The 23,586-nt window shown below is 52.8% G+C and overlaps 1 protein-coding gene across 5 annotated transcripts in view; it reads left to right on the top strand.

The window, feature by feature from the left end:
- Positions 1-6,723: 6,723 nt before the first annotated feature.
- The window catches only part of AXIN2 (axin 2), a 31,943-nt gene continuing 15,080 nt past the window's right edge, over positions 6,724-23,586 (top strand). For 2 of the 5 annotated variants that reach the window (XM_070560174.1, XM_070560171.1), the window contains exons 1-3: positions 7,412-7,551; positions 9,606-10,535; positions 18,932-19,072. In XM_070560174.1, coding sequence (XP_070416275.1) covers positions 9,721-10,535; positions 18,932-19,072 — 956 coding nt within the window. In that variant the 5' untranslated portion in view covers positions 7,412-7,551; positions 9,606-9,720. Of the gene's footprint in view, positions 6,894-7,411; positions 7,552-7,743; positions 7,855-8,011; positions 8,413-9,605; positions 10,536-18,931; positions 19,073-23,586 lie in introns of those variants that run through there. The other 3 variants (XM_070560172.1, XM_070560173.1, XM_070560170.1) reach the window with 3 other exon arrangements.

Genomic DNA, 23,586 nt, shown 5'->3' with positions numbered 1-23,586 from the left:
AATTCATAACCTATTTGGAGAAATTTGATATATCTTTATAGAAACTCCCAGTAACCTTTGAAGAACTTCAAACATGTTGTAATGATTGCCAGTTTATTGCTTGTTACCATTCCTCATCAATGTGCCTTTATCTAATAAAGTGCAGAAAAGCTTCATGTAACCCGTATGTATTGCAACTTGATTTTTAGCATTAGCAATATTAGTTGATAGGAGAAAAGCCTTATCAACAGGTCTGGTTTTGCCATTCCACTTCTCAAAGGATGCACCTTAATCTGTGGGTCCAGACCCTGGGCATGGCTTAGCTGGGTGCCTCTGGCTCAAGGTCTTCCATGAAGTTGCAGGCAAGCTATCAGCTGGGCCTACAGGCATCTCATGGCTTGGCTGGGTAGAAATCGGCTTCTAAGATCACTCACTTGGTTGGTGGCAGGCCTCGTCCCTCGCCACACGGGCCTCTCCACTCCACAGGGCTGCCTCATGATCTTAAAGAGGCACCTAAAATAGAAGCCACAGTCTTTTTATAACTTCATCTCAGAAGGGACATCCTGTCATGTCTGCCATTGTCTATTTGTTAGAAGTGACTCAGTAAGTCCCACCCACACTCAAGGGGAGGGAGTTACACATAGTACAAATGCCAGGAAGCAGGGATCATTAGGGGCCAACCTAGAGGATGCCAACCACTGCTCCCCATGACACAACAACTAAAGGCTTGACTCTGAGGGGGCTTCTAAGACCCAGCTCCAGGACCCAGGCTGGCCTTGTGCTGATTGGCCCCTGTACATGTCTCACCAGTTGTTAAATATTTCACATATCACCCCTGTCCACAGAGCAGTTCAACCATTTAGAGAGTCCTCACCTTATGCCAGGGGCTAGGCTAAGGGATGTGAGGATCATAAGACACGGCCCCTTCCTCAGAGAGTTCACAGTTGAGAGGGTGGGACAGACAAGCAGATCAACCTCAGAGGTGAGGCCCAGGTGCTATGTGTGTATGGAGGGTGGGTGCCTCTCCCAGTCCAGGGGCTTTGAGACAGAGGAGGAGTGAAGTAGGCAAAGAGCATGGCCGGCCAGCCAGGGGAATCTTGAGGATAAAGGCACAGAAGACTGGAAGATGGGAGCCACCACGTGGAACTGCCCTTGACAGGAGGGGTAGGGGGAAACAGCAGGAGAGGGAGCTGGAGATCAGCCTGCGCCAGCCACCTTGTGCGCCATGCTTGAGGCCTTATCCTGAAGGTTCTGTGCAGCCAGAAGAGGATTTGAAGCTGAGAACGAAATGCTCAATTTCAGATTGCAGACCGCTCTCTATGGTAGGAACATGTCAGGGGGCCCAGGAGCAGGTGGCTATAAACTACAGGCAGGGAAAACAGTGAGAACATTCTGCTGTTCCTGGCAAGAGATGAGAAGAGCTAGAGCCATGGTGGTGGTATGGATATGGGGAGAAGGCAATGATTTTAGGTGTTTAGGAGGCAGAATCAACAGGGTTGGGTGACTGAATGGAGATGTATGAGGGAGAGGAAGGAGTCTAGACACAGCCCAGGTTTCTCAGTGAGGCAGCTGGAGGTGGTGAGGTCACTGCCTAACAGGAGGATGGCTGGTTTCAATGAGGGACAAAGTAGGTTCCATTTTAAGAGTGCTAAATTCAAGGAGCCTGTGGCTGTCCTATCCAAGGAGGGGATGATGAAGGAAAGTAGTGATAGAGGCCAGGGCTACAGGTCTGAGAGGCCCTGGTCTCTAGAGAGCGGAGTTTGGAACGATGGGTGGGAACAGAAGATTGCCCAGAAAACATTTTAGGGGGAAAGAACCCAGAGAAAGAGCCGCAGGTGGGGGATGGGGAGGAGGCAGAGGTGTCCCGAAGGGCAGCAGGAGGGGGAGGTGGTCATTGTTAGAAAGTCCTGACAGATAAGTAACAAGGCCTCGAGAAGGAGAGAGAGCTGCAGAAAAGCCGGGCCAGATGCAGATCGAAAGGGGCCCATGGGACTTCACAATTAGGATGTCTTTTACCTGGCTGAGAATGGTGTTTGAGGAGGAGAGACTGCCATGGGTTGAGGGAACAATGGGAGGGGAGGAAAGTGTAGAATCCGCTTGAAAGAAGTTTGCCAGCCATCTTATGCTACCTGCGTGCCCCGAAGCCAAGGCAGGGGACGAGGACACAGCTGCAGCATCGACAGTTCACATAATAAAGCAACCCGTTGAGGACTTGATGTAGGGGAGTTTCTTCAACAGGAGGCAGAATCCAGACCCTCCCCAGGTGTTCCGGGCAGCCTGACACTCTGCCAAGCATCCTGGCCCACCGCCGCGAGTCCCGTAGAGCCCGGGAAAGCGCTCAGACAGCTTGTGGAAATGCTCAAAGCAAATCAAGAAACACTGACATGAGAGAATAAAGGAACTGATTTCAAACTTGGCAAAACTTCAGTTTCCAGAAGTTGTCTTAAATGAGCAGGATGAAACATCAGGAGTGGGAAAAAAGTCAGTGGAGAGAGCTTAGGAACTCAGACCTATTTATTAGCAAAGTTCCACGTGTTGCCAGTTGCAGGACAGACTTAGTGATTCTTTCTGCTATCTATTTTTCACATCCTTTTCTGAAAGCAACCTTTTTTGTGTGTGTCTGCTTGACGTTACGGAGAAGATAACTTCAAAAATCAAAACCTCTTTCTGGATTTGCTTTAATATTGATGGTTTCTTCCGGTTACTGGCTCAGTCCCACACCTAAAGCCAAACTCTGAGATGATGAATGGTGAGATGCTGAAAAACCCAGCAGTTTGTAGCTCCATTTGAAGGAAATATGAAAAGCACTTGAAAATAAATAAGATTAGGAAATTTCAAATTATTGTTTCACTTAACTGTGTTTTACATTTAACATACCAAAGATGATAATTTTATTAACAAATAAGTTTCCCCAACACTTCTATGGATAGGATTTCTTAGGAAAACCTTACTTTTTTTGCTTGGGGCTTCAAAATCTCCACCTTGACATTCAAGGTCCGCCCCCTGTAGAGGGGAAGTAGGGAGAGAGAGCAGGTCGGAAGTCAAGGCCTCCTTTTTCTCCGGCTCTGTTAAAGTCAGTTATCCCTCAGGTGGACCAACCCTACCGAGATGCCCTGGGAGACATCTGCTGCTATAAAAGACTTGGTGGAACCGCCCAGGGGCCGGCTCAGCACAGCGGAGTTCTGGGGGTCAAGCCTGTACAGAAGTAGGGATGAATGAAGTGGGCTTCAGGGGAATTTCAGGCTGAAGCCCTGTGATGATTCTCCTAGGAAATCATCTCAAATCACATTTGTTAGCCCTGCCGCGGAAGCCAGCTCTGCCCTGCGTCTTCTCACCATGGTATGGAAGAAGAGGATGAACAGGAGTCAGGACCCCAGGAGATTCTAGCTTAGCTCCGACATGGGCAGAGTGATCCTTGGAAAAATCTCTTCACCTCTTTTCTTAATTTCCCTCATTTCTTAAATGATGGGTTCGATTAGATGACACTAATTTAAGGGCCCCCTGGCTAGAAAGTTTTGATATTTCTTTTGCGGGGGGCACTAACTCACCCCTGCCTCCTGGGTCGCTTCCAGGCCCCCAGCCCCAGGAGTGTGGCTCCTATCTGGAGGGCATCTTTCCTTTGAAGTTGGGGAGTTTCTTCCCAGAACAGGCAACAGGCTGTTGAGCGGACAGGGTGACTACCCAGAAATAACCACATGTTTTGAGCACCTACTGTGTGTCACACATCACGCTGGACATTTACCTCATTGCTTATCCTCACAACAGCTTTTGAAGGGTGTTTCCTCCAATCTACAGGTGAACACACCGGAACTCAGAGCCATTAGGTGACCTGCAGTCTTAGGAAAGGTTACCTGTGTCTCTCCACCTCCCTCCCTAAACAAAGGTACACCATCTAAGGTGGCTCTTCTTCAAAGAAATAAAGACAAAGTCACTGAATCCTAGAGAGTGGTAGCCTGAGTCTGAGCTCCTCTGAAGTCACAGCTGGTGTGCCTTCCCCTCCAGAGGGCTATTGTGGGGCTGACTAAGCTTGGAGATCTGGCCAGCTGCCTCTCAGGGAGCCCTGAATCCTCATTTTCTGGGATTCTAGGATTTCAGCCTGGTACATAATTCCAGAAGAGAATTACTCTCTGCTTTATTAAACTTGTCTGCACTTAGGCAAAGTGGGCTGTTGATCCTCTGCAGGGTTTTTCTTTAAAGGAGCAGGGAGAGTGAGCATGTGCAGAAATCCATCACCTTGCCTTCCAGTTTCCAGGCAACCGTGCAGGATTACAACCAGTCACATGATATCGCTGCTGCCAGGGAGAAGGGGAAAATGGAAAACTGTGCTATCTTGAGAAAGGGTATAGGCAAGGACTTTGGATTCTCCTCCAGAAACATTATCAACAAGTAGTCAAAGACCTGGAGGCTCAAGAGGGCCCCGGCTCCTCAGCACTTGGCCCAGCCTCCTGCTGGATGGGAAATGTACCAGCAGATATGAAGGGGAGGGGGGTGTGCAGGGGTGGGATGAAGGGGAGTCATTGGCCCAAGGTGACTGAGCACCTGTTCTGGAAACCAGGCTCTCAGAAGGGTCATTACTGAGAAAATCCAAACTGAGCCAGACCGTGCTCCTGTGTCCTCATCCCCGGTCTCTCCTTCCTGCCGCTGCAGCCCTGGGATAATGAGGGAGCAGAAGGAGAGTCCTTCGGTTAAAGCCAAGCCAGGGATGATTAGGGCTGGCTGGGGGGCAGTGAAGGGTCAATGGGGACAGCTGGGGGGGGGGGGAGGAACCACCCATGAAGACCAAGTTTCCACTTCCTTTTTAAAGCGTCCTCTTTCTGATCATTGTTTATTTTGATTTTGGATGTTTTGATTTTTTATCTCCCCTCCCCCACATTGTGTGTGTGTGTGTGCATGCATGCAATTGCACGCGCTGCTGCTGTTTACATTGTAAACGCTTCTATGGCAATTCATTCCCCTCCATATACACTTTCGTTCCTGTAATAACACCCTCTGTGGCCTATAGACTCCCCGGAACCACAAGGACAGCTTTGCCCCTGGCTCTCCTGGGGTCGCCGAAGGGGGTGGGTGTGCCCTTGGCCATGGGTCCCACATGCCAGCACTCCGGAAGGCAGGGCTGTTAGAGGAGCCAACCTGAAGCAGACTGGCTTCCAGTTTCCTCACACCCAGCAGTTGTCTGTCCCAAGGCAGAGATGAGTCATCGGGCCACACTCTTTCACTGGCCTTCCTGGTGTGCCCCGAGGTGGCTGTATTTCATAGCCTGGACTGCTGGCTTTATGCCAGCCTGGCTGCCTGGAGTGCTGAGCCCAGAGGGGCAGACCATGGGCACAAAGAGTCAGGTATTGGGGAGGGCAATGCCACCTGCCTTGGCACCCAGGAGCTGAAAAGTCTGGCAGCATGGGCTGCAAGGACTCTAGTCCCTTGTCACAGCCCCATAGGCTGGGGGTGGAGCAGTGCCTGTGACGCCTGCCCTTTTCCAGCAGAGCATGGGTGGTGTATCTTCCTTCTTTTTTCCTATGGAAACCTAAACAGACAGACACGTTACTTGCATGTTTCAAAGTTCTGAAGGCCGCATGACAGGTTAGAGGCACCTCTGTACTGAAGAGGGTTTGTCATCCATCAAGTTCAACAAGAAAGTAAATAAAGGAAAAGGGAATAGAGTTGGACAGCCAGACGCTCGCACAGCTCCCACGATGCTGGGCTCTCCCTTTCCCTTCTTGAAGAAATCTGGTTTACACTTGTATGTTTTTTAACAGGAGGAAAAGTTAATTATTAGCTTATCATATGAGGCATCATTTTATAGCAAGTGATGAGTAAATGAATAATGTTCTAGATTTGTGGCATGTTTTCTTAAGTGCAAAGAGAAGGTTGTACCTCGTAAACATTATTGGGGGAACGTGTGGAGGAATTGAAAGGTGACATTGGGGAGAGGAGTTTTCAGTACATTAAAACCGAGGGTGGAGGGGAAAAAAGACATTCCATGTCTCTTTAATATGTAACATATGGGAGGATGAGGGATTCTTGCGAGAGTGTTGGGTACGCAGTTGTTACAAGAAAGATGGTCCATGTGTGTGCAAGGAGGGTTCTGATGGCCACGTTGGGAAGTTGGGGTCAAACTTTCAGGAAACTGAGGGATGCTTCTTCACGAGGCGTCAGGGCTCATCCCCAGCACTCAGGCCTGTGCTGGCAGATTCACATCCCCATCTTCACACATCCACGTACGCACGCACGGTGGTTCTAACCCACACTCAGTTACATGCGCGCACAGGCACGCACATGCCTGCTGCATCCAGGCCTGCGTTCGCCCTATGACACTTGGTCAGTCGATCCCAAGACTAGAATCCTCCAAGCCCAAATTCCCAGGGAAACTTGAAAAGAGGTAGAAAAGTGTTTGATGATAGAAAAAAAGAATTTTGCTTGCTTGCAGTTCTTGCGACGGCCAGAATGCTACAATAAACTGTTGCTTTCCAGAGCTGGGGAGGGCGAGGGCAGGCAGCGGGAAGAAGTCGGAGCAGAGCCCAGAGAACTTGAAAGACGGAATCAGAACTCAGGCTGGGAGAGCCTCTGGGGCCGCGGGGGCCAGGCAGGGGGCGGAGGAGGGCCGGGGAAGGGTTAACGCGGGAGCCGAGCGTGCGGCGGGGGCGGGCCGGGCCGGCCGGGGAGGGCGCGGGGCGCTGTCCCTTTAAGCGGGCGGCGCGGGCCGGCCGAGCGCGGCTGTGATTGGCGCGGCGGGATCACTGGCTCCCCGGCCCGGCCCGGGGGAGTCGGCTGGAGCCGGCTGCGCTTTGATAAGGTCCTGGCAACTCAGTAACAACCCGAGAGCCGCGAAATAAAAATAACCCCTCGTAGCCCTGGATTTAGGGGCCGCCCGGCGTCCGAGGCGCCCGTCTCCCCTGCCGAAGGCCCTGCTGTAAAAGGTGGGGGTGGAGGCGCGGCCACAGCAGAGCTGCTTCAAAGGAAGCCCCCCTCGGGCCCGGGGCGAGGTCGCGCCAAGCCGCGTCGCGGGCGCCGGGGGCGAGAGGGGGTCCGCCGGCCGAGCCTGGCCCGGGAGGGGCGGTGCGAGCCGGACGGCCCCGAGGAGGCGCGGCGGGGGCCGGGGGGGCGGCCCGGGGCGCGGCTGGTGCGTACCTCCCTTTCAGGACCGTGCGCTCGGCTCGCGCCTTTGAAGTGCACAGTTAAATCCACAGCGCAGTTTTTGTTGGAAGCGCCCGGAGGACATTTGGTGCGCGGAGTGACTGCTGGAAACAGGACCTGTGTTGAAAGCCGGGCCGGGCGGGGGCCGGAGGGGCCGGGGGCGGCCGCGGCGGGGGCGGAGGCCCACTCGGATCTTTTGCATAAAAGGGGCGGCGGGGAGCGCCGCTTTCCCCCTCCCTGGCCGGTGGATCTCGCTCTAATCCCGGGATTGTTGCTTCCCCGCACCCCCTCCCCTGCCGCGCGACTCCCCATGTTCCCCGACGCCGGGACCGGCCCGGGGGGGCCCGGGGCTGCCGCTGCGAGCCGATCCGGGGGCCGGGGCCAGGGCCCTGCCCGGGGCGCCTGCGAGGTCTCGCTGCGGAGCGCGCGCGCGGATCAATGGTGAGTGCCGAGGCCGCGGCGGCGGGGCGGCCAGTGCGCTTTGATGTGCCGGGCGGCCCTTTGAAGTTAGCAGGCCGGCTATTTCGGGGCGCGCTCCGGGCGGGCGCGGAGGGGAGCGGCGGGCCCGGCGCCCAGCGCTCCGGGGGGCTTGGCCGGGCCGCCCTGCGCGTCCGGCGCCCGAACCCCCTCCCCAGCGGGGTGGCGGGGGCCCGGGCGGAGGGACTTCTGCAAGTGGCGGCTGCAGTGGGGGCGGAGAGGGGGCAGATCCCCCCCGGAGGGCGCATCGCTGTCGTTGTTATGGATGTGAGTCGAGGTGTGAGTGTGCGCGGGAGTGTCTTTGGAAGGTGGGATGAAAGGGTGGCGGCGCCCCCCGCTGGCCCTCCCCTCCGCCCCCTCTCCCCCCGCCCCATCCTTCCCTCCCGCCTCTCCGCCCCCCCTCCCCTCCCCTCCCCTCCCAGCTACTGGTCCGCGCCTAGGGGCCCGGAGCGCTGGCCCAGGCTTAGTCTGCGCGAGGAGCTGCCCGAGCCCGGGGCGCCCGCGTCCCCCGCGTCTCTCCTCCCCGCCCGGGCCTCGCGCCCCCGGCCCCCTTTTGCGGAGAGGCAGAGACTCCGCGCGTCGCCATTTCTGGACGAGGCTGCTGCTTTCCGTGCTTTTTCTGTGGGCGCCTGTGCGAGCGGCGGCGCGGGGGACTGACCCGCGTCCGGGCTCGGGGTGCTGCGAGTGCCTCCCGGGCTCCGGCCCCGCGCTCGGCGGCCCGCTCGCCGGGGCTCTGGACGTGTTCGGTTGGATTTGGGCCGGGGGGCGGGCCTGGGGGTCTCGGCGGAGATGAGAGCCCGGTCTCGGGCCGCCTTCGTCTTCCAGGTAACGGGGCCGCCCCACCTCCCCTCCGCCCGGGTAACGCGGCGCTACCGGCGGCCCCGCCACTCCGCCGACTGAGTTGCCTAGCCTGGCGGCCTGAAGCCCCAGGCGGGGGCCGTGCGCATCCACCCCAGGCCCCGGGTCCCAGCCCCTCGTTCGGGGTCGCGCCCCACACCCCTGGCGCGCCCTGGCCCTCCTTAGTTTGATCCTTCCCGTGCTGGGGAAAGCGGCTCGTTTATTGGTTAGATAAGAGTTTTTTCTTTTGGAAAAAAGAGACAGGCTTGAGATCAGTAGAGTTTGGGATTCTTGGCACAGGCAGTGGTAGCGTGAGACGGTTTCTGGTCCGGTTTTGTAGGGTTTGAGGCTCCGGGAGGTGGTTGGGGGGACGAGGGCGGCGGGTCCTGAGGCTTCTCTGCTCTCTTGCAAAGTTAGTCTCATCTTAGTTAGTTGATTTCTGGTTTGGGGGAGCAGGGGAGACAGAAGTGTAGACTGAGTCGGATTCTTGGCGGGAGGCGGGGCGCAGTGAACAAGTACATCTGGGTTGGTGGGGGGGGGGGGGCGTTTTCCAGCTGGGAGTCCGGGAGCCCATTCAGCCCTGTGCTGGGCGGGCTTCTTTCTCGGTCGAGGATCTTCTGAATTTTTAAGGAGTGGGACGGGGGAAGGGGTGGGGTGGGGGGAATGGGAACCAGATGCTGGGGAAGGGCACGTTTGGAGCTCGAGTTATCTGTACGGAGAGCCGAGCGGGGAAATCTACCGAAATTGGTTTCACCTGCACCCAGCCCAGCGGCTGGGAGTGCGCGTCTTTGGAGTCAATGCTGTCGGGGGGAGGGGAGAGGGGGGAGCGGAGCGGGGAGGCGCGGGCGGGACTGCCCTGCGTGTGCCGGGGCCGAGTGGGTTTTGGGGAGGTTACGTCTCACACCTCCCCTGCCCCTCTGTCCCCGCCTCCCACCCTCGGGGCTCCCCTCTCACCTTCCCCGCCCCTCCCCCCCAAGTGTGCTGGGAGCTCAGATTTCGCCTTTGAAAAAGCGGCGTCTGATACTTTAGATGAGCACCTCGCAGATAGCTGGGTTGCTTGATTTGAATTTGAGGAGTTGAAAAGCCTGTTTACTTTCTTGCTTTGATGTTGGGTAGATCTGGTTTTGATTAGATCAATACCCTTTTCTCTCTCCCTACCTCCCCCTTCCTTTTCTTTCCAGAAAGGAGGCTCAGATGAGCCCCTGCTGACTTGAGAGAGAAAGAGAGACCACGCTGATTGCTGAGAGGAACTGGAAGAATAAAAAAATTCCCAAACTCAGTGAGAACTCCCTCACCATGAGTAGCGCTGTGTTGGTGACTCGCCTCCCAGATCCCAGCAGCAGCTTCCGCGAGGATGCCCCCCGACCCCCGGTTCCGGGGGAAGAAGGGGAGACCCCACCGTGCCAGACCGGGGTGGGAAAGGGCCAGGTCACCAAACCCATGCCTGTCTCTTCCAACGCCAGGCGGAACGAGGATGGGTTGGGGGAGCCCGAGGGGCGGGCATCTCCGGACTCCCCTCTGACCAGGTGGACCAAGTCGTTGCACTCCTTGTTGGGCGATCAGGATGGTGCTTATCTCTTCCGGACTTTCCTGGAGAGGGAGAAATGCGTGGATACCCTAGACTTTTGGTTTGCCTGCAATGGATTCAGGCAGATGAACCTGAAGGATACCAAAACTTTACGAGTAGCCAAAGCGATCTACAAAAGGTACATCGAGAACAACAGCATTGTCTCCAAGCAGCTGAAACCTGCCACCAAGACCTACATAAGAGATGGCATCAAGAAGCAGCAGATTGATTCCATCATGTTTGACCAGGCACAGACTGAGATCCAGTCGGTGATGGAGGAAAATGCCTACCAGATGTTTCTGACTTCTGATATATACCTCGAATACGTGAGGAGTGGGGGAGAAAACACAGCTTACATGAGTACTGGGGGACTGGGGAGCCTAAAGGTCGTGTGTGGCTATCTCCCTACCCTGAATGAAGAAGAGGAATGGACTTGTGCCGACTTCAAGTGCAAACTTGCCCCCACTGTGGTTGGCTTGTCCAGCAAAACCCTGAGGGCTACAGCGAGTGTGAGGTCCACAGAAACTGTTGAAAATGGATACAGGTAAGACTTGGCGGGGTGAGGAGGGGGTTGGGGTGTTGGAGGATGCTATGGACTTGGCAGATGTTTTGAGTTAAGGAGGGTGGATGGTTGGATGGATGTGCTGCTGAGGCTGACAAAGGGCTGTTGAGAGCTAGGACCACTGGCCATGAACTCTTTGATGTTGCTTTTTGTTGTTGAGGGGGGAGTGATGCACACAGCTGAATACCTGCAGTCTTCCAATGCAGTATTCATTAATGCGGGTTACTTATTATCCTGGGCTGGTCTTAGAAGGGCTTGAGAGAGGGAGGGAGAGGACAGCAGCCTTGATGCCTCTGAGTCACCAGATACACTAAGCACCGGTTTTGGAAGGGGTCATTCACCACTAATCAGTAGAGAGTGGATTTACTGTGGCTAGGGAGGCAGTTGGGTTGTGGTGGAGGCACAGAAAATAACGTGTGCACCCATTGGACGTGGGGGTAAGTGGGATATTTTGAACTTATGTTAAGATAAGAGCAGCAGCTGGCTTAACAACCGAGCTTGTGGGTCTGTTTGTAGCATTAGGTATTTACCTGGCAAGAAACTCCTGACTGGGGAGGGCCCCGGCGACTTTCCCCACTGAAGACCTCTAGCTTTCAAGTCTGCTGGTATATTCATCTAGGTTTTCAATGCTTGCAGCCTGAGGGTCAGATCTTGGGTGATGATTTTGTGGCTTAGTGCTAATGGGGAAATTGTCTTGGCCAGTGAGGACCGCGGGGGGGGGGGGGGGGGCGGGGCGGGGGGGGCGGTTCCCTGGAGTCCTTTCTCTTTGAGGCTTCAAGACAAACAGTCCTTTACAGAATGGCCAAGTCTTAAGATTCTTGACCTTTGCAGGCAACTTCAGACCTCCTGTTAGAACGAGTTTTTCTGTTTCTCTCTCTCTCCCTCCCCTTCCAAACGTCCAAAAAGAGAGTGAGCCTCTTAATTCTAGGTTGCCGCTGATGGCATGCAGGGGAAGGGAGGGTGGTTGCTGTCTGAGCGGCTTCTCTCACTATCCGTTGCGTATTTCCCCCTGTGCTGGGGACCAGGGATGCAGTCTGGGGGTTGCCTCTGTGGAGACTTGCTCTCTCTAGGGTAGGGCCTCCAGCATCTGGCAGCTGGAGGAGGGGCAGGGTAGCCAGGTCTGAGCCTAGGCGCACGGTGATTTAGGGGTGGCCAAGTGAGTTGACTCTTCACAGGGAGGGAAGGGCTTGTTCTCCAGCCACCAGGGGGCACCCTTACAGCCTTGGGAGCCTGTTTACCCACACTCAGACATCTGGTCTACACCTAAGTGGAAACGGATTGGCTTTTGCAAGGAAGCAAATGATCTTGTGAAAGGAGTTCAGCATCTTTAAGCTTGTGGTTTCAGGTTGTTTCGGAGGCAGATACTGGGTCTGGCTTTGGTGGCAGGGCAGTCACTGGGCACCTGCCGTTGCTGCCCCGTTCCTGTACGTGAACATTTGGGTAAACCTGCTGGCCTCCTTGCTCTCCAGTTTGGCAGCTGTAGCTCAGACTACTTAAGGCCTGTGGGAAGGCTGCGTCTCCAGGGCCCTCCTGACAGTGGGGCTTCTGTTCCTCCCGGTGTCAGGCCCCAGAGTGTCACCTTTGTAAATACAGTAGCACCGTGTGTGGTTTTGGATGTCATCAGTAAGAAAGCACCCTGGCAGGACCCTGCTGTGACCCCTTCCCTTTGTGGGTGGGCGGTAGACACCCAGCCTCGGTGTGCCCCTCCCCTTTCCAAAGGCCTCAGCTGGGATATTACCAGGATTCAACATTTTGGTGATGAAGCTTTTGAGATTCTGGGCCAGGGGCCAAAGGTCCTTTGTGTTTTCAGTGCTTGCCTTCTTGGTTGTGAACTGTGGGCGTCATTGATAGATAGATGACACCTTTTCCTCAGCCTCTTGAGTTTCCATACTAATTGTATGTGCTTTCTTCCACTGTTGGGTTGAAGTGAAGTATTTTATCTGGACTACATGTGCCCATAAGTCTTAACTGGGCATTGCCAAAGATAATTTAAGACATCCAATTTCATTTTAACCTACAAGATATTCAAGTGTGCATACGGTGTATTGGGAGGTGTCCTGAACGGTGTCAGAGGCCTGGGTTCCAGCCCTGTGCACCGCTTTCTACCTGGGCTGAATCCATTCTGAACTCCTGTGCCCATCTGTGAAACAAATGGGCCCCATCCCTTCTGCTTATGTCATGTGTTGCTATTAGGATCCACATAATAAGCACGAAAGCCCTTTGTAAAGGGAAGTGTTTTGAACAGATGTAAAGCGTTATAGTTAGTATAATTTAATAATGATAATAAATGGGTATGTGAAAAGGGCAGCCAGGTTAGGATGTCACTTTCAAAGAGTGACTCTTGGGTTCTAGTCCATGTTCACTGGAAAGTTTTAGAGTGTTCCCCCTTGCCACTCCTCAGCCTTCTCTGTTGAACTTAAGTCTGTCTTTCCAGCTAGTTCTTGGGATGTAGGGATCCTAACTCCCCCTCCTCATACACTCACTCAGCACGCAAGACACCTGGCCTATGGGATGGGCTCAATAAGTTAGCAAAATGAATGAAACCGAAAACACACGTCCTGCTGAGGGTCTCCCTTCACCCGCTGTTGAGGAGCAGTCTGGGCCGCTGGATGCCCAGAGCAGTGGCTGGTCTTCCAAGCAGTGTGTTTACCTTGGGCACTCGAAGGAGCCTCATTTTTAATGACTTGTTTGTGTCCTTACTGATTTGGTGTCAGGTTTAATATAAATAGTTGGAACGGAAGAGCAGGAATTATCCTCGGAGGGCAGGACTCTGGTTTGCGAGTGCTTGAGTGGGATGCCTGGGCTTTTGATGGTCTCTATAAATAACTGAGGGCGAGAGTGGCCTGTTGGTAGAAGAACGTGTAAAAAGCCCAGGACACAAACACACACACAGAGTGTCGAGGTGTGTGTGAAGGGGGCTGTGGGATTAGGAGCTCAGCCCAGCATTTATTTTGGGAAGGAGAAGACAGTGTGGGGTGCACAGAATGCTGCGTGTGTCCTTCCCTTTCTGCACTGGCCCTTGAGTGTTCCTGCCCAAGGCGGCTCTCCTCTGTCTCCCATGGGACCCTGTGCTCTAGAATCACTTAAAATAAGCCGGGCCCAGCAGATGGCCCTCTGCTGGCCCCAAGTGCTTCCTGTTCTCTGAAAGAACTCACTGATGAGGCCCGTTTTTGTGAGAAGCCATTGGAATCAAGCTTGGCTTCAACTATCAAAGAAAATGATGCCATAGGAAAGATATGCTGGAAGCAGTAGCCCACAATTAGAGGATGGAAGCTCTGATGAAGGCAGTTTGCTAAGATACACTTGTAAAAGTTTGCCTGTTGTCAAAAGGCCCAGTTGCCCAGTGTCATCTGAGTGCCAGGCCACTCGCTTAGTGTCCCTTATTCTTGCCTTAGAAAATGCTTGTGGAAGAGAGTGTTGCCTTTTGGGCAGTGACTTTGTGAGTAAATTGTCAGAGGGCTTTTGGAAAGCCCTAAACTAGGCAAACACTTTTGAAGTTGCATTGTTTTGAGAGGGGACTCAGAAAGAGACCCCGAAGGTCAGTTCTATTGTGCTCTCTCTAGGCCGGCTTTGCCCTCGTGTATGGGGAGGGGGCAGGACCACAGCACCTCATCAAGATAAGAGATAAGAATTGGCTGAGGGAGAAAAATAGCAGCCGATGTCTCCTTTCCCTTCAGGTCCCAGGAGCCTCTGTAGCCCAGTGCAAAAATCTGTACCATAGGCCACTCTGTAGGAATTTAAAATCCTGCGGCAACTGGGAGCACAACAGTCCTGAAGAAATAATCAAAGCATCTGGGTACAATTACTGTAGCATGGTCGAGTTTCTTTCCGTTTTTTTTTTTTCTTTAAGTAATCACAAGAAAACAGCTCTAATCCGTTTTCTTAAAATTATGTGGCGATTGTGACAAAGTTCTGGGTTCTGAAAAATTGAGTTTCTGTCTCTCCCCACAGCTCTGCCTCCTTCCTCTGCCTCGTCTTGTTATGATTGTAGGAAAATCCAAATACTTTATTGCAGTCAACTGAGCTAAGAGCAGTATATTCCATTTTTAATTACTGGTCACACAGTAGCCCTCTATTTTGGAAGTGAAGGGAGACGAGTTTATTTTGGGATCCATGTGTTCAACAAGGAGCGCAAAGCTGTGAGCACACATGGGTTGGAGTTAGCTGCCCTTTTTCTTGGGGAGGGAGGAACGTCTATTGAGTCATTTTCTCCCTGTATGAGGCTGAATTACAACCCTTACATTTGGGGCATTGTCGATGTGTTAATACCACAAAGATAGTAACGCTCAGGGAAGGAAAGAGGGTTTGAAGGCTATTTAAGGCTGTTTGGGTTTTTTTGATCTTGTACCATGCCTCTTAGACTAAAAAACTTTTCAGCAACCCATTTAATGGTCCTGAGTCTCTTAAGGAGGTTCAACAAAGCTTTGAGCTGCTGCCACATGCCACAAATTGCTGGCAGCTTCGGGGAGACACATGTGAAGAAGACAGAGCTGGTCCTTGTCCTCATGGGGCTTCTAGTCAAGCTGCACAGGACAGGCATTCAGCATGTCAACACACCGTGCTCTGTAATTATAAGTCATGATAAATGCCATGGAAGGAAGACGAGCTACAGGGGCACTCTGTTGGCGGTTGGTTTTTGGACTATTTAACCATGATCCTCCCAAATTACAGTGCCCTTGTTGGGCCTTTCAGCGGATGTAAGAACTTCATGCAGATGGCCATGTTTGAACTGCCTCTTTTTGTTTTCTTTTTTTTGGTGCGGAAGATTGGTCCTGAGCTAAGATCTCTTGCCAATCTTCCTCTTTTTGATTGAGGAAGATTGTCACCAAGCTAACATCTGTGCCAGTCTTCCTCTACCTTGTATGTGGGATGCTGCCACACACGGCTTGATGAGTGGTGTGTAGGTCCATGCTTGGGGTCTGAACCTGCAAACTCCAGGCCACCGAAGTGGAGCACACGAACCTAACCACTGTGCCACCAGGCCAGCCCTGAGCTGCCTACTTTGTCCTCCGTGGAGGCTGTGACTCGCCTGTGGTTGCCCAGCTGGCTGGGAGCTAAGCCAGCACCAGCTCTTGGCCTCTTGATTTCTGGTCCCAATCAAGGGCTTACAGAAGTTACTTATTATGGGGTCCTGAAGATAGGATGGGGCCCTGAAGAAGTTATCTTGTCCATCCTGCTTTGAGGCAGTAGCCCAGTCCAAGGACCCCAGATACCTTGGAATTTTGGGCTATTTTAAAGACTTGGATTGGGACCCGCCCCATGGCCGAGTGGTTAAGAGCACATTCTCCACTTCAGCAGCCCAGGGTTCGCTGGTTTGGATCCTGGTTATGGACCTACACACTGTCATCAAGCCATGCTGTGATGGGATCCCACATGGAGAACCAGAATAACTTGTAACTATGATATACAACTATGTACTGGGGCTTTGGGAGGAAAAAAAAAGAGGAAGATTGGCAACAGATATTAGCTCAGGGCCAATCTTAAAAAAAAAAAAAAGATAAGACTTGGGTGATTCCATAGCCTGCCCCCATCCACTCCATGGGTCCACTCTGAGGATTAAGAAGTGTTTCTTCATTCTATCTTATAGGAAAGTCTATTTCCTCTTGTTCTGCCTTTAGTGGCAAAGCCAAACAGAATCATCCTCTTCCACCTCTTGAGTTCCCTTATCAACTGGGAGACTCTTTTAACTGAATCATCCCTCATCTCTTCTCTTCTCCAGAAAAACCAACTGCCTTTCCTCCTCTCTAGACCTGGGATCTGGAAATCCCAGAGTGAGGACATGGGGACCAGTTCTAAGGCATGGAAGATCTTACTGTCCTCATTTAATCATCATAAAATGTCCTGGGAGGCGTTGAGCCTTATTGCCCTATACAGATATCAGAACAGGGTTAGAGTGTCCAAATGACAGTTCAAGGTCACTTGATCCAAGGTGTTTGACGGGTTCAGGTGTGACATTCCTCATTTGCACTTTCCAGTCAATTCCACACCTATGTAACGTTTCTAAGATCTGGCTTTATGTTCCAGCCTAGCTCACTAGAACAGAATCAAGGTCCCTGCTAATGTTGGGCTCCTCTGGGAGTCTGGATACTGGTTCCATGTGGCTGACTCTTCAGACGGGTGGCCCTCCAACAAGGCTTTTGACACCCCCACCTTGGGCTCCATTACCTCCTTGGGTGGTAGTGAGGATGAAAGATGATTGGGCGGACGTTCATTGAGCACTACTGCTGGGGGTACAGCAGTGACAAAAACAAAGACCCCGCCCATACGAAGTGCTCCATCACTGGTAGCTCTTGGCTTTCATTAACATTTCTAAACTGAGGGGGTTGGGTTAGATCATTTCTAAGGTTCATCCTGGCTCTAAAATGTTCTGACTCTGAAGCTAACTTTTCTTATTTGTTTTGTCACTCCAGCCACTAGGGTACAGACTCCTTAAAGACAGGGACCGTCTCTTCCACCTTCTTTTCCCTGCCCACTGCCCCCTGTTGAGGCCGTTACACCAAACTGTGGCAACAACTCCTTGTCCACCCCCACCCCACCTTCCAGTCCAACCTGGTGGCACACCCGCTGGATCACAGGTGCCGCTGGGAACACCTCAGGCCCCCCCCTCCTCTTCCTGCCCCGACTAGCCCCACTCCCTTCCTCCCCAGTCTGGGGAGGGCTTTTAACTGCTTTTCCCTTCCCAGGTCCTGGGTGTCATCTCCTTGAATTCATGCTCATCCGTTAAGGTTGACCTTCCTCCCACCTGTCCCAGGGAGCCATCCCCGGCCATCCCAGCTAGAAGCATCCTCTCCATCGTTAGCTCTGCCAGGGTTACCTCTCCCAGGCCACTCATCCTGCTTTTGATTCTAGAAGAATTTTTTTAAATGTTGAGGCTAGTCTTTGTATTAGGAGGCAGAAAAAGAGGTTGAGAGAGAACCCAACAAATCAATCCCTTGCCCGCCAGCTCTGTGATCTAGGGCAGGCTGCTGTTCTTGTGGGACCACCAAGGACACATCTGTAAAATGGGCACAGTGCTGCTTCTCCCCCAGGTGGCTGCGAGGATTAAAAGCGATTGATGTGTGTGAAGGTGAGCCCCTCTTTGTGGACCCGTGTTAACACTGTGTCTGCCTCCCTCGTGGTGCCCCCTCACATTATGGTGACACACCCCTACCAGGCCATGGGTGCCAGGAGAGCAGAGACCGGGGCTGGGAACACCCAGAGTCCAGTGTAGCAGTGGACACATTGTCAGTGACTAGGAGCTCGGTGAACACATGCCGAAGACTGCTTTGACCTCTCCTGGGTTCCTTTCATCTGTCAACTCCAAAGCTGGCTGTATGGACCGGCCGCGGTGGTCTGAAAGAACATGTTCTCTTTTCTAGCCTTTCCCTTCTCCTCCAGTTGATTTCTCTGCTGTTGCCCTAGACGTGGTGGGCCCAGTGGAGTATGCCAGGGTCTTTGTATACGAGGTGTCTTGCAACTTCAGGCTTCACAGGCCCCTTCCTGCAGCCCGCCAACCACAGTGGCCCCTTCCTCCTTCTCCCCCCACTTCAGTTCCTCACTGGTGACACAAGAGGAATGCAGCCCAGCAGGGGACAGACACACTGGTTGTTCTGGGAGGAGATCAAGAGGGCAAAATGGGGAGGCAGAGGCCACTGCAACAAAAGGGCAGGAGACACCAGAGGAGGGGCCTGGACCTTCCTTTGAAACAGCTGTGCTGCTCATTTTAATCCTGCTGGCCTTAGCCAGCCCTGGGAGAAGGAAGGCCAGGCTGGGGGAAGGGCATGGCAGAGGCCCAGCTCAGGGTGGGATAGAAGTCCTAAACATTGTCCTGAACTTTTCTGTCCTATCTGTGCAGCTCACTGTGTCCAGGGTTGAAAAGAGAAGGCTAGGACAGACATCTAGGTGTTTGCATCTTGGAGCTATGCTGATAGAGCCCAGGCGGGGAGTTTGGAAGCTTAAGATGTCTTGGGACCCTCAAATTGTATGCTTCTGGTGCAGGCTTGGATGTGGGGATGGGGAGAGGGAGACACTGTCCACTGACTTATTCCCCTTTCGCTCCATAGCCTCGCCTCCTAGAGCGGAGTCCTGTTCCCTCCTCTATGTATGTGTGTATTTAGAACTTTGTAGGATCCCCTGGCTGCCTCTGGGGTCCTCCTCTGTCCCCTGGTAGGGCTCACCTTTGGGGACAGAGGAATCCAACCTGCTTTCTCCCCAGGGCAAGTCAATGGCTCAGCAGGCTCCTTTTGTGACCCCTGCTCTCAGTCTGTGATCAGCTGGCCCTGGGCAGCAGGTTGGCATTGAACAGATTGTAGGATTGTGCACTCTGTCATCCTGGTCACCTGGTTACCTGGGTTTCTGGAGAGAATCAGTGATGCACTGCTGTTGTACTTTTCCTGCAGGTCCTTCAAGAGGAGCGAGCCTGTGAATCCGTACCATGTAGGTTCTGGCTATGTCTTTGCACCAGCCACCAGCGCCAATGATAGTGAGATATCCAGTGACGCACTGACTGATGATTCCATGTCCATGACGGACAGTAGCGTGTAAGTATTCCGGTATCCCCATCATGTACATGGTTAGCAGTGTGACCTACCAGCTGGGCGGAGTCCTCAGCCATTCTCACCTGGCTTTACAGATCCCATCTGTGTGTAGACTTTTGTTTGGTGGGAGGGGAGTGTGCCAGGGGTGCCGTGCTGGCTTAGGAGGGTGACATGGTAGTCTGGGGAGTGTTAAGCTTAGAGCCTGGAAAGGAAAGTTGGATGGGATCTTAACAGAGGAAAACTGAAGTGAGATAGAAGGTTAAGATGAATATCTAAATTCCTTGAGTTTAAAAACCCATCTTCCGGTTGTCAGTTTTTCTGCCTTCCCTGTGGGCAGAAGTGCTCGGCTGGTCTTGAAACCCAGTTATCCCACTTGCAGAACCAACAGGTGGGAGACAGGGTGGCATTAGAAGGGTTTGTGTTTAGGTCTTCATTGTTTTCGAAGGAAAAGACGTTGAAGATGGGAGTCAGAAAGCCAGAGCTCTCTAAAAAGCCACGGTGTGTAATGTCCCCTCATGGATGTGTTCAAGTGGACATCATTCAAGCACCTACTCTGTCAGGCAGCAGTTCTGCCCAAAGTTGTGTCTGATCCCGGATCTTTGCAGATGGACGGCTTTGATTTCTGAAAGCAATCCAAGTCCTTGGGGTGGTCTGATGAGGTCAGCAGCCCATCAGGCAGGGTCATGCTTTGAGTCTGAGGTCATTTGAGGTCATGCAGTGGTGATCTCTGTAGATGGAGGACAGCAGTTCTCGGTGAGACTCATAGAGGTGTCTGTGTGGTGGGCTGGGTATCCCCATCTCCTGAGCTCCTTTGAGATTCTTTCTGATTCCAGAGACCTGAGGGAGGTGGAGCCTGGGCTTGGGTGAAACTCCCCAAGAGCTTGTCTTGTCTCCCAACACGCAGCTGAGAACCACTGTTCTAGAAATGATCTTTGAAGGCTTTTCCACAATGTTTTGGAAAAGGAATTTCTCTTGCCAAGGGAACAGTTTTGAAAGGCAAACCCATTGAGCTGTTGTAAATTCTGGTATACATACTAGAGTTTGTTCCTTTTAGCTTCTTAAAACTGGACCATCTATTCTTCTAGTTTGCTTGGTGTTATCTGGTTTCTATTGGCCAGTGTTTTGTTGGTTGGCCTGTGGCATGGAACCAGTTGGAAGGAAAGTTGATGAGGCTGGCTGGGTACTTTACTATTGATTTTCCCAGTGACTTTTTATTGTGTCACCTCAGATTCCCCTGTTATTAAAGTGAGAGAGATCCTTAAGGTGAAAGGCTCCATCTTAGTATAAGAACAGATTTTGGCATGAGTAAAAATAGAATAAAGCTACACATCTTTCATGCAACATGGAGAAATGAGGGGGTTCCACAGAAGTAAATTTTCCATGTTGACTGAACTCTTTAGGTATCCATACTTGAAAAAAATTATCCTTTGATGGACATAGTTCTTAAAATAATATGTTTTTGATCTGTCTTTATGGAATAGTATTAGACAAGGCATAATTTATTTCTTGATCCAAATAATATCAAGATGTTTTCATACTATGTTGTAGTATTTTCTCAGAGAATACAAGATTGTATAAAGCTATCTGCCTCTATACATGTTGGCAGCCCCCCATTTTAAAAATAGGGTTTTTTCTCTGTCATTCTCCCTGCTGTCATTTCTTGCTCCTGTCTGTGTACTTGCTTCCAGCAGCATTACTCCTTCAGCTTTTATTAATTTGTGGATTGCGTGGGAGTCTTAGCGTTATGTGTGAAGTAAGGGTAAGTGGGATTTGAATGCGGGCATTGAGTGACTCTCCTAAGTCAGATGTAGTTTCTTTAAGACTGTAAGACTTCTGTTTAGTTCTGTAGAGACTATTTTGGCTTGCTTCCTGCTCCTCGCCTGCATGTCGGTCCCCATCATTGAGGTGTTATCCTGGCTTCGGGAGGAGATAACTGGCCGTAGTCCCCATGCCTATCTGAGCCTCACAAGACCTAGTCGAAAAGGTCGGCAGTCACCTGTGACTTTACAGATGAGGAAGAAGAAAGGCCCACTGTTGCCATAGGCACTCATGTCAGAGACAGAACTCAACTCCAGGCCAGACACGGCCCCTGGCCTTTGCCTGTTAGACTCCTCCCACCAAGCACGAAAATTTCCCACGTGCGCTATGTTATTAGGACCAGTTGATAAGGAGACCGTTATGCCACTTCCCTTACTTTTGTTTATTAGTGACCACACTGCTTGCTTTTTTAATGGGTTGGGGGACTGCGAGGGAGCAAGTCCTGGTTTCTCCCCTGCACCCTCTGCCTTCACCCTTCTTTGGTCTCCTTTCCAGAAGGAAGACTCTCTATTTTTATTTACATGTGACTTTAAAGCTCTCCCCTTCCCTCCTCTAGCGAAAGCACTTGTCGACTTGAAGCCACTTTCAGGGATCAGAGAAGCTACCTTTGTGAGTCAGCTGTTCTAGGTGGCAGGGGTTTGTCCCTCACTTAGCGGGTTTCTCTTGGGGGCACAGTAGATACCCTTGGGTCCCAGTGGGAGGACCTCAGGGTGTTGTGAGCCCCTCCTGTAGTGTAGCTCCCTTGGGTTGGTGATGAGTAAACCAGGATGCCAATGCCAAGAGATGTACCTGGAGGCTCGGAGACCTGGGGGCTCACGGCATTGGATCTGATCTGATGTCCACGTTGGGGCTCTGAGCCTCCTTGCCACCAAGTGGGAAGTTATCAGATGCGGCCACTGCAGCTGCACCCACTTGGGGGTGTTTATACCAACCAAGAGCGTGTTTCTCATCAGTGCGGGATCCTCTTCTCTCAGGAGTCCTCTGTCCAGGGCTGTTTGCCTCATGTGGCCTATGGAAGGGGACAAAGGGGCCTCTGGAACAAGAGCCCATTGGGCTTACAGGTTCCTGTGGGTCTTGAGCTGCCAGGCCCTGGGGGTCCCTGGGGCCTCCCGCTCTCCTGCCTGGCAGACTTGGCGTGCCCTGAAAGCCGGGCTGTGCGAGGTGCTTTCTGGCTGCCTGGCCGGGTGGGTGTGATCTGCCCAGCGTCGGGCGGGTCGCCCGGGATTCCCAGGGCTGGGATCAGACCCCTCTTCAGCGCTCTGCCAATTGTGGGCCTGGCGCAGATGAGAGCGCCGAGCGAGAAATAAAGTGTGTGGGGGATGAAAAGCTGCACTGAATCGCTTTCAGCCCATTGTTCCTCTGGGGAAGCTTAGAGGGGATAAGAGGGTAGCAGGCCCCTTTGAAATTTCCTTGAACAAGTGAATAGGAGCGCCCCATAAAGCATGAAAAGCCCTGGCTGTTTCTCCTGGTCACAATGGCTGGCCGGGCTGCGAGGGGCTGGGGAGTGGGGCTGGGGAGTGGGGCGGCTGCCCTGCTGGGAGTTGGGGAGGGGATGCGGCTGGGGAGAGTGGAGAGGGGGTCACAGGCGGCCTTCAATAGACTCCAGAAGGTTGGAGTTCATTAGACACAAGCCCAGGGAGGCAATTGTCTCATTTGCGACAGAACCAATTAAGTCCCGGGGGCCTTTGCGAGAGGCCTGGATGGAATTGGGCAGGGCCGCGCCCTTGGTGCTTCCAGAGCGCTGGCCTGGGCCTGGAGGGGCAGAGCGGACAGGGGCGTTCCAGGAAGCGTTGCCTCTCCCCAAGCCCGCTGCCGACTTGTTTTCCCGCTCAGTAAAAAGCCCTGTTAAAGATGGCGGGCGATTTGGGTCTTCAGGGGAGGTCTCTGGGAAAGCTGTTTTACGAGCCTGTTACTCTGAAACCCACCTTCTCGGAAGAAATGGATTTTTAATTTTTTTTGAGGGCGGGGGGAGTTGGCTGCCAGACTGCCAGCAAAGTCCTAAGTCCCGGTCCTAGGAGCACTGGGGGCAGAAGGAGGCAGGGCGAATCCAGGGCATCAGGCCTGGGAGGACGCAGCCCCGGGGCTGGAAACAGCAGAAACAGCAGCTTCCATGCCGCCCAAGGTGCTTCTGAGCTACAGCGAGGGTGGGGAGGCGACTCGGGCTTTGCTTTCTGTGCAGAGCTGCTCTTCAAATCAGGATCCACTCGATGTGGAGGTTGCTGGTGCCATGTCACAAAATCAGTGCAAGTCGCTCTCCTCGCCTTTCACGCCGAGGGGGGCACCGGGCACTTTATTTATTTATTTTTATTTCCTTATATCTTATTTATGGGTTTACTTTGGACACCAGGGAAGGCATCTGAGTGAACTTCAAATATTACCTTATCTTACAAACCAGGCTTTTGATGTTGGCTGTGATCAGAGGCCGCCTTCCGAGCGGTTGCCAAATGAAAATGCGGGTGGACGCACGTGCGCCTGAGTCTGCTCTTTCAAAGCCGCCGGAAAACCGACCTTCAGGTTAGGCCGGGCACGGGGGAGTCAAAAGGCTAAGCTAATTGGCTCGGCTTAAATGGCAGCTAAGTGGAGTCCACACTTCAAAACCAGTGCTCCCCAGAAACAGCTGGGCCCGGCAGCGGGCTCGTTAGCTAAAATGTTTATAATTAAAGTAGACTGTGCAGGGACCAAAACTTGGGCACTCTTCA

Source organism: Equus przewalskii, chromosome 10, assembly GCF_037783145.1.
Source record: "Equus przewalskii isolate Varuska chromosome 10, EquPr2, whole genome shotgun sequence".
Taxonomy (NCBI): Eukaryota; Metazoa; Chordata; class Mammalia; order Perissodactyla; family Equidae; genus Equus; species Equus przewalskii.
This window is presented reverse-complemented; position numbering and strand designations above follow the sequence as displayed.